At 37.7% G+C, this 14,223-nt stretch overlaps 1 protein-coding gene across 4 annotated transcripts in view; it reads left to right on the top strand.

The window, feature by feature from the left end:
• The window catches only part of TSGA10 (testis specific 10), a 106,635-nt gene extending 100,523 nt beyond the window's left edge, over positions 1-6,112 (top strand). For all 4 annotated transcript variants that reach the window (XM_040993778.1, XM_040993777.1, XM_040993776.1 and 1 more), the window contains one exon: positions 5,365-6,112. In XM_040993778.1, coding sequence (XP_040849712.1) covers positions 5,365-5,389 — 25 coding nt within the window. In that variant the 3' untranslated portion in view covers positions 5,390-6,112. The remainder of the gene's footprint in view (positions 1-5,364) is intronic.
• Positions 6,113-14,223: the final 8,111 nt, after the last annotated feature.

Genomic DNA, 14,223 nt, shown 5'->3' with positions numbered 1-14,223 from the left:
AGGGTCCTAAGGCCTTTGGCACTCGGGCCACAAGCAGGGAGCTGAATGGGAAATGGGGCTGCTGGGATTAGAACCTGCTCCCATCTGGCATGTGCAAGGCAAGGACCTTAGCCACTAGCCCTCCACCTTGGATCCTGTTTTTAAAATCTTTTAAAAAATCATCTGTTCATTTCTGTTTTACTATTTTTCAAATGGAATCATGACCTTTTGTTAAATATTTTAAAAATAAATTAGACATTAGTGATACATGCCACAAACATTTTAACCCATTTCTGCCACTTGTATTTTATCTTTACTTATATTGTTCTTAACATGTGAAAATTATTTTTAGGTAATCAATTTTTAAAATCTTTTTCTTTAATGCATCTATATTTCTGTTTGTAGTTAGAAAAATCTTTTTTTGTGCTTGGATAATGAAGGAATTCACCAGCACTTCCTCTTAGTAGTCATATAGTTTTCCTGCTTTACACATTTGTATTTTTATTTTATTTTTAAAGGCAGAGAGACGCATGGAGAGAAAATGTTTACATTCAGGTTTCTGATCCTTTAAGGTTAATGTACAGTTTGAAGAGTATCTAGATTTATCCTTTTCCAAATGATGATCTAGTTACCCCATGATAGTTTATTAAAGACTCTTTGATCTGGTGATTCAAATGTATTTCTGGACTTTCTGTTCCAATGATCTGCTGATTTATGTGCAAGTCCTAACCTATTTAGATTTTAGAAACTTTGTGGGTTTTTTTCCCCCTTTTATTTCAGATTTTTACAGGGCTGGTTTGCAGGTGTGCTGGTAAATTAACTTCAAGTGGAAAGGATGGCAAAGCTCTGATCTGTGACATCTGTCCTTTTCTGTGTGTAAATAATCCAGCTCTCACTAGTTTCAAGCTATCCATGATTTAACACTCAGATCCCTAAATCCTTGCATAGTTAGTCAATGGTAAGCCGTCTTCAATACAGCAATGGGCTAGTTCACCCTAACAGTTCTTTTTAAATGTGTATGTTCCTAGAAGTTTATTTTTCATATTAGCTGTAGGGTCAACTTGTCTAGCTCTGTTTTTGAAGAGCCTATTGTAATTTTTATTAGAAAAAGAGTAAGTTTATAAATTAACTTGGGGAGGAACTGATACTTGATTTTATCAAAATGTCATAATTAATAGAAGATATTTTTCCATTTGCTCAAGTTCACTTTTGTATCATTAGGGGAATTTCTTTTAGTTTTCTTCACATAGGGTTTGGACATCTTTTAATAAGTTTATACCTAAATAGCTTGTCTTTTAGATGTCTTTTTCATTAATTATATTTTCAGAAAACATTTATTTTTACATATTAATTCTCAATCATGCTACCTTGCTAAGATTTTTTAATGTTTACATTTTACCTTTGAATCTTTAGACATTTTATTTTTCTTATCTACAAAAATGAGTGGTTTTTCTTCATTTTTGTGTTTCTATGGCTTGAATTGTGCTCTGTGTACTTTGAAACAATTCATATTACTTTAAAGTTATCAGGTTTCTAAGGAATTGGAATTCATCCATGAAATCACATAGCCTTGTTCACTTTGTTTTGGTGGAGTCCTTTCTGATGACTTTATATTTCTTTGAAAAACGATCGTGTTAAGCTTTCTGTCTTTTTTATTATTATTATTATTGGAAAGGTGGATATACAGAGAGAAGAGAGAGAGAGGAAGATCTTCAGTCCGATGATTCACTCCCCAAGTGAGCACAATGGCCGATACTATGCTGGTCCAAAGCCAGGAGCCTCTTCCAGGTCTCCCATGCGGGTGCAGGGTCCCAAAGCTTTGGGCCATCCTCGACTGCTTTCCCAGGCCACAAGCAGAGAGCTGGAAGGGAAGTGGGGCAGCCGGGATTAGAACCGGCGCCCATATGGGATCCCGGGCGTGCAAGGCGAGGACCTTAACCAGTGCGCCACCGCGCCGGGCCCTTAGTTTCATTTTTAAAAAAGATTTTTTATTAGCAAGGCAGATTTACAGCGTGAGACCGAGGAGAAGTATCTTCAATCCATTGGTTCACTCTCCAAATGGCAGCAATAGGCAGAGCTGAGCTGATCCAAAGCCAGGATTGGGAGCGTCTTCCAAGTCTCCCATGTGGGCGCAGAGTCCCAAGGCTTTGGGCTACTCTCTGCTGCTTTCCCAAGCCACAAGCAGGGAGCTGGATGGGAAATGGAGCAGTCAGGATATGAACCAGCTGCCATATGGGATGCCATGCTTGCAGGTGTAGAATTAGCCAATTGAGCCATCGTGCAAGGCCCTTAATTTAATTTTTAATTTCTAGGGTTATATTGCATTGTGATTATTTTCTATTGGTTTTTCCGTTTTGTGGAAACTACTCATATTGTCTTTGTGGTTTATTAAGAATTCACCTACATTTTGAGAAGATGGATTCTTTTTTCTGAACGTTATATTATACTAGGATATTTTATTAAATTAAAATCACAAAACTTTTATTCAGGAAATGATCAAGAATTGATACTATGTGGAGTTTCAATCAATTTTCCTATGTAGAAAATGAAGGCTCCAGTTCTTTCTTATTGAGGTAGCTTCAATATATTTCCAAAGGATTTACCTTTTGGATTTTATGTAGATCTTTTAGATTATTGCTTAATTTTGTCTATTTGACCTATTTTAAGCTAAAAGTATTTTAAAGTCTCCAGTAACTTGTATGTTTTTATTTCTTCTTTAGTGATTTGAAAGGCAGAGTGAAAGGGAGAGGGAGAGAAATATCTTCCATCCACTAGTTCACTATGTAAATGACCACAGTGACTGGGTCTGAGCCAGGATGAAGCCAGGAGTCCAAGAATTCCCTCCCTGTCTCCCACGTGAATGGCAGATGCCCACTTCATTGGTGCTTCTGCAGCTACTTTCCCAGGAGCATTAGGAAGCAGCTAGAGCAGAAACAGTGTTGCCAGGTTCATTCCTAAATGCCAGTGTCACAACTTGGTATTCATAATGCCAACTCTTTTTATTTGTTTTTACATTTTTTATTTTGTTTTATATACTTGCTTTGATGTTTTATTTGTTTCATAGAGATTTTGAACTGCCATTCTTCATTGTGGAGTATGGCTGTTTATACCTTGTCCTCTAATACATTTACACTTGAGGAATGGAAGGACTGGTTTTGGAGTTGTAACATCTGTTTCTTTTTTTGTTTCAGTTTCTCTGGCAAATATTTTTATTTTTAGCTGTTTGGAATCAGTACATTTTAAATATACCTCTTGTATATACACTATGGATTTGGAATATATTTGAAGACATTTAAAAAAATTTTTTTTACAGTAGATGAGTTAAAATCCTTCATGTTATTGATGTGACTATTGTTTGGTCTGTGTTATGATTATTGTGCATAATTTGTAATATTTGCTATATATTTTTATTTAGTTAATCTTTCTTTTATAAAAAGATTTTTTAAAAATTTATTATTATTATTATTATTTTTTTTTATTGGAAAGGTGGATATACAGAGAGGAAAGACAGAGAGGAAGATCTTCAGTCCAATGATTCACTCCGGTCTCCCACGCGGGTGCAGGGTCCCAAAGCTTTGGGCCGTCCTCGACTGCTTTCCTGGGCCACAGGCAGGGAGCTGGATGGGAAGCGGGGCTGCCGGGAAAGAACTGGCGCCCATATGGGATCCCAGGCGTGCAAGGCGAGGACCTTAACCAGTGTGCCACTGCGCCGGGCCCTATAAAAAGATTTTTAAAGATTTGTTTTATGTGAAAGAATTATGTGGTGGGATAAAGAGAGACGAGGAGAGAGAAAGAGAGGGAGAAAGAAATCTGTCCTTGGGGCCCCAGTGCGGTAGCCTAACAGCTAAAGTCCACCACCTTACATGTGCTAGGTTCTCATATGGGCGCCGGTTCTAATCCCAGCGGCCCTGCTTCCCATCCAGCTCCCTGCTTGTGGCCTGGAAAAGCAGTTGAGGATGGCCCAAAGCCTTGGGACTCTGCACCTATGTGGGAGACTCAGAAGCAGCTCCAGGCTCCTGGCTTTAGATTGGCTTAGCTGCTGCAGTTGTGGCTGCTTGGGGAGTAAATCATCGGATGGAAGATCTTCCTCTCAGTCTCTCCTGCCCTTCGTATATCTAACTTTGTAATAATAAATCTTTTTAAAAAGAAAAAAAAATCATCTATCCTCTGGATCACTCCCCAAATGGCCACAGTAGCGAGAGCTGGGTGAGTCCAAAGCGGAGATCCAAAAGCTTCTTTGAGGTCTCCCACGTGGATGCAGAGGCCCAAGGCCTTGGACCTTCTCTCTTGCTCTCCCAGTCCATTAGCAGGAAACTGGATCAGAAGTGGAGCAACAGGAACTAGAACTGGCACCCAAATGAGATGCAGAGGATTAGTGTGCTACACCCCCATGCTACCCCATTAATGAAATTTCTTATGGTATTTAGGGAGGTTTGTATCTGATTTTAGTTACTGTTAACCTATTTGTACTTCTAATCATCCTGTTAATTCCCTTTCATACTTAATCGTCTACTGACATTATCCTTTGGACACTATCTGTTATTTAGATACCAGTCTATATTCTTTATTTGCTTTGCTGAAAACATTGCTATGTTTCCTATCCCTCTGTTTTTTGTATCTTCCAGATTGCAAAAAAAAGGGGAGTCACATGTAATTCTTTCAGCATAATATACATGAAATTTATCCAGGTTGTTGCCCATATTAGTATTTTTTGCTTGTTCCCTTTATGTGCTGAGTAATATTCCGTTGTATGCATATACCACAGGTATTTTTAAAGATCAATAGTACAGAGAGGGTCCCACATATCCTTCTTGCAGCTTCCATGATGGCAGTGTGTTACAAGTGAGGAAAGTGATGTTGGTGCAGTCCTGTCAGCAGGTTCATAGGCCTTGTCCGGCTTGCAGTGCTTCTCACACACACTCACATGTGTTTGTGTGTAGGACCTTACGCGGCACCACTACAGTCAAGATTCTGAATTTCTCCCTCACTCTCCTTGGACACCCCTCAATAGTTGCCGGTCTCCCACCTCCATCCCTTGGCAAGCCCTAATTTATTCTGTCCCTTTGTAATTCTGCTATCCTATAAGTGTTATAGGAATAGATATGGGATGTGAGGAACTTTTTGAGATTGGATCTTTTCATGTATTATAGTAAGATCCATCCCAGCTTGTACATATCAGCAAGTCATTCCTTTTATTGTTGATATAATTCCGTAGTATGAATATACCACAGTTTGTGAAAACTAAATGGAAAAATGCATCATATTCTTCACAGAAGCTAGGGAGGAATCTAAATCTTGATATAGCAGTGCTAGATTATGTATTTTATATATGATGAAACAGTGGTACTAAAATGTTAATCTGCATGATTTTTTTCTCTCTTATAGGAATCTTTGCTATAGAGATTTCTGACATGCGAAAATTTTCTTCACATCCTTGGAAAAGTCAAAGTTACAAACTGATTTTTTTTTTTTTTGCTGAATGATTGCACTTATCTTTTGGATGCGTGACGGTGTTAAATGTTTTTATTGACTTCGTGCCTCTGAATCTCTGTTCTCATGTGCCATACCGCAGTGATCGGAGATGAATTATAAAACAAAAGCGTATGGCTCTTTCTATTCATACAGTAATAGTGAGTGTAAAATCTGCTTACTTCACTATTGAACACTGTTTTGTTCACTATCCGGAGTAAATAAAGAAGCTTAAAAAAAAAAGAGGGAAAGTGTTTTTACAAAACTGATGTCCTTTTCTTTCTTAGTATCTCAAGTAATTGGTTAGTTAGATTTTTTTCTTTGTGATTTATGCTTTCATGGCTGGAGAACTTGTGCTAAAATGGGCACCAGTTACTGATACTGGCCAGGGACCCACTATTGCATTTTGGAACCAACCTGACTTAAATTCTATGCCATAATCTGATTTCAAAGCAGCAGAAAGTAGAAGTGTGTCAGGGTTTTAAACCATACTGTTGTACCACTAGAAGACTAAAAAACTAGCATTTCTACAGTTGTGTTTACTGCTACTATTTTTAGAAAGGTAGGTGATGATATGTCTGTCAAAGATGCAATACTTTAAAAAATCTGTATTTGAATAAGTTTCCTTTAAAACAGTGAAGTGCTTGCAATCAGCCTGACATTTCATTATATATATTTTTGCCTGTGGCAGTTTTCTGTAATCTAGAATAACAAGTTCGGTTATGTTTCCTTTTTTTTACCCTCTGAAAAGTTCCTGAATTGCTAACTGTCCATAGGCTTTTGTTTTATGTTGATATTAGAGCCTGAATGCTACTGTATTTGACTGATATAAGATATTTGTATTCTTGCCATTTTAATAAAAGAAAAATATTCTGCTATTAGTAGTATTCCTATGATGTAGATAATTTCTCACTCTATCTAGTCACTCTTTAGTATGACTGTAGTGGTTCAGGAGCATGCCCTCCTTTAGAGCATGTTTAATTGCTAGCTGATGCTTTATTATAAATTCCTGCTATTTGCTTTCATTTTATTTTTGAAAACCTTCAGGTTCTACTCATCTAGTTTAAGATAATAACATCTTACAGATTTATTTAATAATATAAAATTTAAAGTAAGATATCCTTGCATCTTGATGAATAAGGTGCTTAAAAGTTGTTCTTGCTCAAATGAAATGATATACTGAATTATATGTAAAGTTAACCTTTTCTGGGTAACTCAGTATTTTTAATACTAGGCCATCACAGCAGTATTTTCAGTCTGTCCATCTTGAAGAGCTGACCGATTGCTGAGAGTCATGTGTTACATGCACTTGACACATGTGTGGAGAGCAGTAGGTAAGGAGAGAGGTATGAGAGAAGCGGAACAAAGTAGATTAGAAAATATTTCCATGCGTGGGTAAAAGTATGTTAATACCATTAACTACAGACTATTTAAAAGGAAAAGTATATGGTGAATATGACAGAGTCAGTGTTATTTAAGGCCAATAGTAATGAGCAAACCTCAGGTCAAAGTTTTGCATTAACCCTTAGGAGAAAATATTTGCTTATTTCAATGATATTCAAGAACATTCTTGTTTTAGTAATATTCTAATCACTTTAATATATTCAGCTGCTTATCAATACAGCAGTGATCACTTAATATAAACACAACACGAAAACTATATTAAATATATTCTTTCTTAGATGATAAATCACCTGAAAAAGGGCTTTCAGCTCCTAGATGTGATGTTCAATTCAAACATGCACTCCTGCTGAAGTAGGTGTGTATGAAAGAAAATTATTCTCTTTGAGGAATTTAAATCCGGAATTTGTTGTCTAAGAAATCCTGTTTTGAAGTCCCAAGCACCACCAGGATTCTTGTAGTCTTGTCTTTGGTTGATCTAAACCGTCACCCAACTTTCTGTTGAGAACAGGAGCAAAGCATTTGCATGAAGAGCCACTTGGAATTTCATAAGCTCAAATTTCAAAAGTAACACGTTGTATTTTTGACCTTTAGATTATTACTGTTAGGGTTCATCCCTCTTACTATAATTAGGCAACAGTAGGCACAACGAGTAATCTAACTGTATGTTCTAATAATATTGGCTGCTAAAATCCTACTTTAGAATCAACTAAAAATATTAATGACATAGAGAGAAAATTATAGTTACACTTTATAAGAACATTGGTCATCATGAATGTAAGTGATTGATCCTTCAGACACAGAAAAAGAAACAGTGTGAATAGAAACTATTGGAATGCCATCGTTTGTGACTGTTTGAAAATTTATTTGAACTTTTGTATCCAAGTACTTAAATATATTTCTTTTTTTTAAGATTTATTTACTTTTATTGGAGAGTCAGATATACATATAGAGGAGGAGAGACAAAGAGGAAGATCTTCCGTCTGATGATTCACTTCCCAGGTGGCTGCAATGACCAGTACTGCGCCAATCCGAAGCCAGGAGCCAGGAACCTCTTCCAGGTCTCCCACACGGGTGCAGAATCCCAAAGTCTTGGGCTGTCCTCAACTGCTTTCCCAGGTCACAGGCAGGGAGGTGGATGGGAAGTGGGGCTGCCGAGTTTAGAACCAGCGCCCATATGGGATCCCTGCCGTTTAGGACCTTAGCTGCTAGGCCACGGTGTTGGGCCCTAAATATATTTCAAAAATTAGTCTTATAAGAATCTACTGTTTCCCCATTTTCTACATATTTCCCCATAAGTCCTAAAGGTGGCCTTTTAAAAACATTTTTATAAGAAAGGCAGATATACAGAGAGGAGGAGAGACAGAGAGGAAGATCTTCCGTCCGATGATTCACTCCCCAAGCGGGCAGCAATGGCCAGAATTGAGTTGATCTGAAGCCAGGATCCAGGAGTTTCTTCCATTTTTCCCATCTGAGTGCAGGGTCCCAAGGCTTTGGGCCATTCTTGACTGCTTTCCCAGGCCACAAGCAGGGAGCTGGATGGGAAGTGGGGCTGCCAGAATTAGAACCAGCATTCATGCGGATCCCTGTGCAAGGGCAAGGACTCCCCAAAATACCCATGTGAAGGCCAGAAACCTAAAGCTCAACCCTGTTTTCCCTTGTGGAAGCAGAAACCGTAGAATCTGAGCCATCATCTGCTGCCTTCCCACAGTGTACATCAACACAAAGCTGGATTAGATGCAAAGAAGCCAGGGCCGCACCAGACACTCTGTTATGGTTTGCAGCCCTCCCAAATGGCAACCTAACCAGAACTTCTAATATATACCCTGACATCTCAAATTCTGTGTTCAAATATGCATTTCTTACAGAATCAGAAATAGTTTGCAATTCAATTCATTCACTTTTAGTGAGGTAGAATACCTACCACTTGAGAAAAGAATGTACAGCTCATCATACATTTGTAGTCTTCTCCAGATCCACCATCATAGCAAGTCATAAGTTATTTAGTGACATAAAATATAATTAAAAAGCAAATCATGAGCTACAGGGATATAACTGTAGATTTTTGTTATTTCTGATCTTTTCAACTAAAGAAAAATTCTGGCCTTATGTTTAGGCCCTGTCATATATTATTTGTTCCTTAGAATACTTTCAAAGCAGAATGAGTTAGACTAATAACCTTTAAGTTTTAAAAAATAATTTCCCAATTAAATACACCTTTTAATATATTTTATAAGATTTATATTAAGTAAATTCTATTTTTTTAAGATTTATTTTTATTATTTTTTTATTGGAAAGGCAGATATACAGAGAGGAGAGACAGAGAGGAAGATCTTCCGTCCGATGATTCACTCCCCAAGTGACCGCAACGGCTGATGCTATGCAGATCTGAAGCCAGGAGCCTCTTCCGGGTCTCCCACGCGGGTGCGGGGTCCCAAAGCTTTGGGCCACAGGCAGGGAGCTGGAAGGGAAGCGGGGCTGCCAGGATAGAACCGGCGCCCATATGGGATCGCAGGCGTGCAAGGCGAGGACCTTAACCACTTACGCCATCGTGCCAGGCCCTATATTAAGTAAATTCTAAAGAATCATTATCTCAAGATTATATGATCTCCACTAAACTATCAACCTCACTGTCACTTTTGAATTAACACCATTCCAGCCATTTAATATGCAAGTACTCTAAAAAGTTCATGGAAAATGGACTTACGGGATGCTCATTTTGGTGTAGCAATTTAAGTGAATGCATATTTTTTATAATATGTGTATGCTGTGAACTTTTTGGTAATTATTTTATTTTGATAATCTTTACATAGTTAATTAGGGCACAAAGGATCAAAGGTTAAGGGAAGTGGGTAAGGCCATTGTTTCCACATTATTATCTTTTTTTTTTTTCTGTATCTAGGGTGAGGGGAGAGAGAAAGGAAAAAGCCCCACCCAACCTGCCACCCATCCCGGGTCCCCAATGTGGGACATGCTCTGAGAGTCCTGCTCAAGTTATTCTGTAAACTTTTAAAGGACTCCTTATGTGCATGGTTTTCAGTATTTTTGAACCAAAATAAATCTCATTTTCTGCAAAGTTTTTGAGGTACTTTTACATCATTGGTAAAATGTGAAATGGATCAATGTCCTTATTTCAGTAAATTTTGTAGTAAAAATATGTCTTAGTTTTATGAAAAACGTAAGTATACTATAGTTTAGAAAAAAGGATGTTTTATAGTCATTGGATTAAAGAAGCAGAATATGCTTTATAAACCAGTTTGCTTAAGTGCTTCTTAATGTTTCAGTTTTAACAAATTGTAGAAATGAGACACATTTATAATTGTATGATAAACCTGCAATTAAAAATATTCAAGCGTAAACAAGTAATCTTTGAGCACATTTTATAAAATAAAAACTATACAAGGTGCTCATAGATAGCAGATTTTATTCCAAACAAGCATGTAATTCATGGATGGAATTAATGTTGAAATAATACAGCAATAATCACAATATTTTCATGTGTTAAATCTATTTCCTTAAGGTGCAGGTTGAAATGAGGTGCAAACAATAAGAAGAAAAATGTTTGTTAATTGTCTCATTGCTAAATTAATTCCTAATCTCAGCTTCACTGAATAGTGACTTGTACACGTCTAAAAAAAATAGTGTACTTAAATGACCTGGGAGCAGTTATGTGCCTAAAGCAAAAAAATCCTTATGACTCAATTCCAAAAAATCTAGTCTTTCTAAAACTTTCAGAACTAAATTAAGTAGTAATTATAACACCATTTGATAAAATTATTTTATACTTGCCCCTTTTAAATTGTACTTAAAATTTTTCTGCTTCCTTTGATTCTCTAGAATTATAGGGTGATTTCTCTAATGTACTTCTCTCTTTTCTGGCCTTTCAGCTTATTACTTAAGATTTTTACCTATTATAGTAAATGGCCCTTTTTAGGCTATGTCACTGAAATACAGTACCTTTGTGTGCTATAGTTTTAAACCTTAGAGACAACTTTAATGAGAGGGACTTGATTTGCCGTTTTCTACATATGTTCTTTAAACAAACACAGCCCTATCTCAGAGGGTGTTACTGAATGGAGTGTGGCAAACCGTTCAGCCTGCTTCAGCTTCTATTGCTGGTTATGCCTTGGAGAGCGTCGTGACATCTGTGAAGTTATTGGGCTGCTTAGTGTTGTCTGTGAGTTTACAGCTCCACACCGTGACAGCCATTATTGCTGATTTGTTTGTGTTACCTCTCACCACACCTTCTATTCTTTGCATCTTCTGTCTTAATTTAGCCGTCATCTTCTGCAATAGATACAGCTGTTCTTAGTCTGTTACATATAAATATATATATATATATATATTCAGTTCAGAACATATATATATATATGTTCACACAGTATACATGTTATTTATGAAGTTATTTTCTATGAAAAGCTCACTTTTTTCTCATAAACCATGACAACCCAGAAAACATTGTTGCCTACATTTTTTATGTTAATACACTTAACTTTTTGAATAGAAATTAAAATGCAAATACCTTACCTATGACTTATTCTGAATACGTCATACAATTTTGATTGTTTTCTTTTTTTAAGAAAATGATTAATTTGCTTATTTGAAAGGCAAAGTTACTGAGAGGAGAGTGAGAGAGACTGAGAGAGAGAAATTCCATCTGTTGCTTCACTCCCCAAATGGCCAGCATGGCCAGGGCTGGGACAGGCTGGAGCCAGGAGTCAGCAATTTCTTCCAGGTTTTCCACATAGGTTCAGGAACCCAAGTGCTTAGCCCATCCACTACTACTTTCCTAGGCATATTAGGTAGGAACTGGATTGGGAAGTGGAACAACCAAGACATGAACCAGCACCCATGTAGGATGCCAGTGTTGCAGGCAGTTGGTTTAATTCCCTATGCCACAATATTGGCACCTGTTTCACATTTTGTTCACTCAAACATAGGTGTAATTGTAAAATTTTTAGCCTCAAGAAATAGGTATTTCCTTGCTAGATTAGCTAAAAGTGGGTCTATGTGAGTGTTGTGGTCATAAAAATAAAGCATTTAGGGCCCGGCACAGTAGCCTAGGAGCCAAAGTCCTTGCCTTGCATGTACTGGGATCCCATGGGCACCAGTTCTAATCCTGGTGGCCCTGCTTCCTGTCCAGCTCGCTGCTTGTGTCCTGGGAAAGCAGTCAAGGACAGCTAAAGGCTTTGGACCCTGCATCTGGGGGCGGGAGAGGTGGGGGCGGGGGGAGACCTGACGGAGGTTCCTGGGTTCTGGCTTCAGATCAGCTCAATTCTGGCCATTGCAGCCCACTTGGGGAGTGAACCAGCAGATGGAAGATCTTTCTCTCTGTCTCTCCTCCTCTCTGTATATCTGCCTTTCCAATAAAAAGAAAGCTTTAAAATAAAATAAATAAAACATTTATTATATACGTATTAAAAAAGCATCTGAGCTTGAGATGCTCAGTTCCCAAATGTACTCAAGCTATTTTTTTTCCTCAGGTCTTAGGAATCAGTGTTTAACCTGAACTTGTAGTATTATAATCTCTTCCTACTTGAGTATAATTATTACAAAAATAAAATGCAACCCTTTGAAGATAGGAGATGATCATTTGTACCCTATAGTAGAAGTCTTCTTCAATTACACTACTGATTAGTGGAGGCAGAAAGGATCTTGCTGGTAAAGTTACTTGAGCTTGTTTCTGCATTGCTGCATGAGGTGCTGGAAACTTTCTCTTCTTTTGACACATTGGCTTGTTCCTGTGTAGCACAGCACTGTCTGGATCTTTACTCCCAGCCAATTGAAATATCCTCCAAACGAGGCCAGAGGTGTGATGCATATTGTCACATCCTAGCTCTCTTTCTTTTTTTTTTGCTTGCTTTCTTTTTTTTTTTTTAGCTCTCTTTCCAAGAATAGACTCACTTGAACATTTTTCATTTCCATAGAGTGTGAGTGGTTTGGAAGCGTCACTTTCCTGCCAAGAAATAGCACATCAGAAAGCTTAAGATTCTGGAAGAGCAGGAGCGTAGTGACTCTCTTTCACCAAGGATATCTGACATTTGATACTGATAACATAGATCAAGTATTCGGAATCATTTTTCCAGTGAAGCTGATAGTGGGCAGATGTAATTATTTATAAGTCTGCACTTACTCCCAAGTCAATTTGCAATATTTCTGTCTAACTTGCATAATTGGTGTATCAATCTGTGGCTGCTTTTAGCTGTTGTTGAAAAATCAGTTAATTAATTAATTAAGAAAAATATTTGCAGCTTCAAAGTTCCAGAACTTAGCACATAATTAGTTTTTAATAAATGTTAAACATTATTATTATAATATTTCCTTTATTTATCCTATAAGGACATTGGAAAGGATCTAGGAAAGACCCATGTTCCCTTTCAGTAGCATCGGCTGATGTTAAATACAAACTCACATAAAAAGATAAATTTAAGATCCTCGCAGAGTGAATTTGCCAACATTACCTCCCACAGTGGGGCGAATCACCATTGCTAAGAATTCTGGTATGTCATAAGTAGTATATTTAAAACAGATTTAAGTAATTATATGTGCTAAAATATGATAAATGTCTTCTCTTGATTTTTTTGGCAGAGAAATGAACACTAGCTAAAAACACTTAAGATATCTAATAGTAGAAAGGCCAATTTTTAAAAACTGATTTATTTTATTTATTTGAAAGACGAAGTTATGAAAGAGATTTTCCATCTGTTGGTTCATTTGTCAGATGCCCAGAGTGGGGCCAGAGCACAGCTAGAGGTCAGGAAGTTCTTCCAGGTCTCCCATGAGGGTGCAGGAACCCAAGCACTTGGGCTATCTTCCCCTGCTTTCCCAGGGCATTAACGGAGCAGGATCAAAGGTGGAGGTTCGGCAACTCAAACCAGCACCCACATGGGATGCTGGCATCACAGGAGATGGCTTTACCCACTATGTCACAGTCCCAGCTCCAAGTTGGTGATTTTGAGTAAAACCTTTCACATTAGTGAACCTTTACAGAGTTCATAGAAAGTGAATATTATTTTTAAAAAATTAGGCATGAATTTCAAAATAAACTCTTCCACCAACTTTTCAAAGTACCCTGTACCTTAATGTGATCTCTTTGCAGTTCCAGATTTCTTGGCTCAGTAGCGCAGCATCTCTCCACTGAGTTTGGCCAGACTGATGCTTGTAAGCTTGTGTCTTCTGACACAGCACCAGCAGCCAGTGGCACAAAGCTGGGCCTCAGCGTGCTGAGAAAGAAAGCCGTGTTTGGGGGTGCTGCTTTCAAGCCATGGAATGCCTACTGGGTGGCCACACATTTTCAATAGTCTGCTCGTTATTTCCCTCAATGCGTTTTCTTCTGGTAAAACAGTTTTATTATTATTACTGAATCTGAACTTA

Source organism: Ochotona curzoniae, unplaced genomic scaffold (assembly GCF_017591425.1).
Source record: "Ochotona curzoniae isolate NIBS_2020 unplaced genomic scaffold, NIBS_Ocur_1.0 contig_883, whole genome shotgun sequence".
NCBI lineage: Eukaryota > Metazoa > Chordata > Mammalia > Lagomorpha > Ochotonidae > Ochotona > Ochotona curzoniae.
The sequence above is the reverse complement of the archived record's forward strand: the minus strand, read 5'-3'. Positions and strand labels throughout refer to the sequence as shown.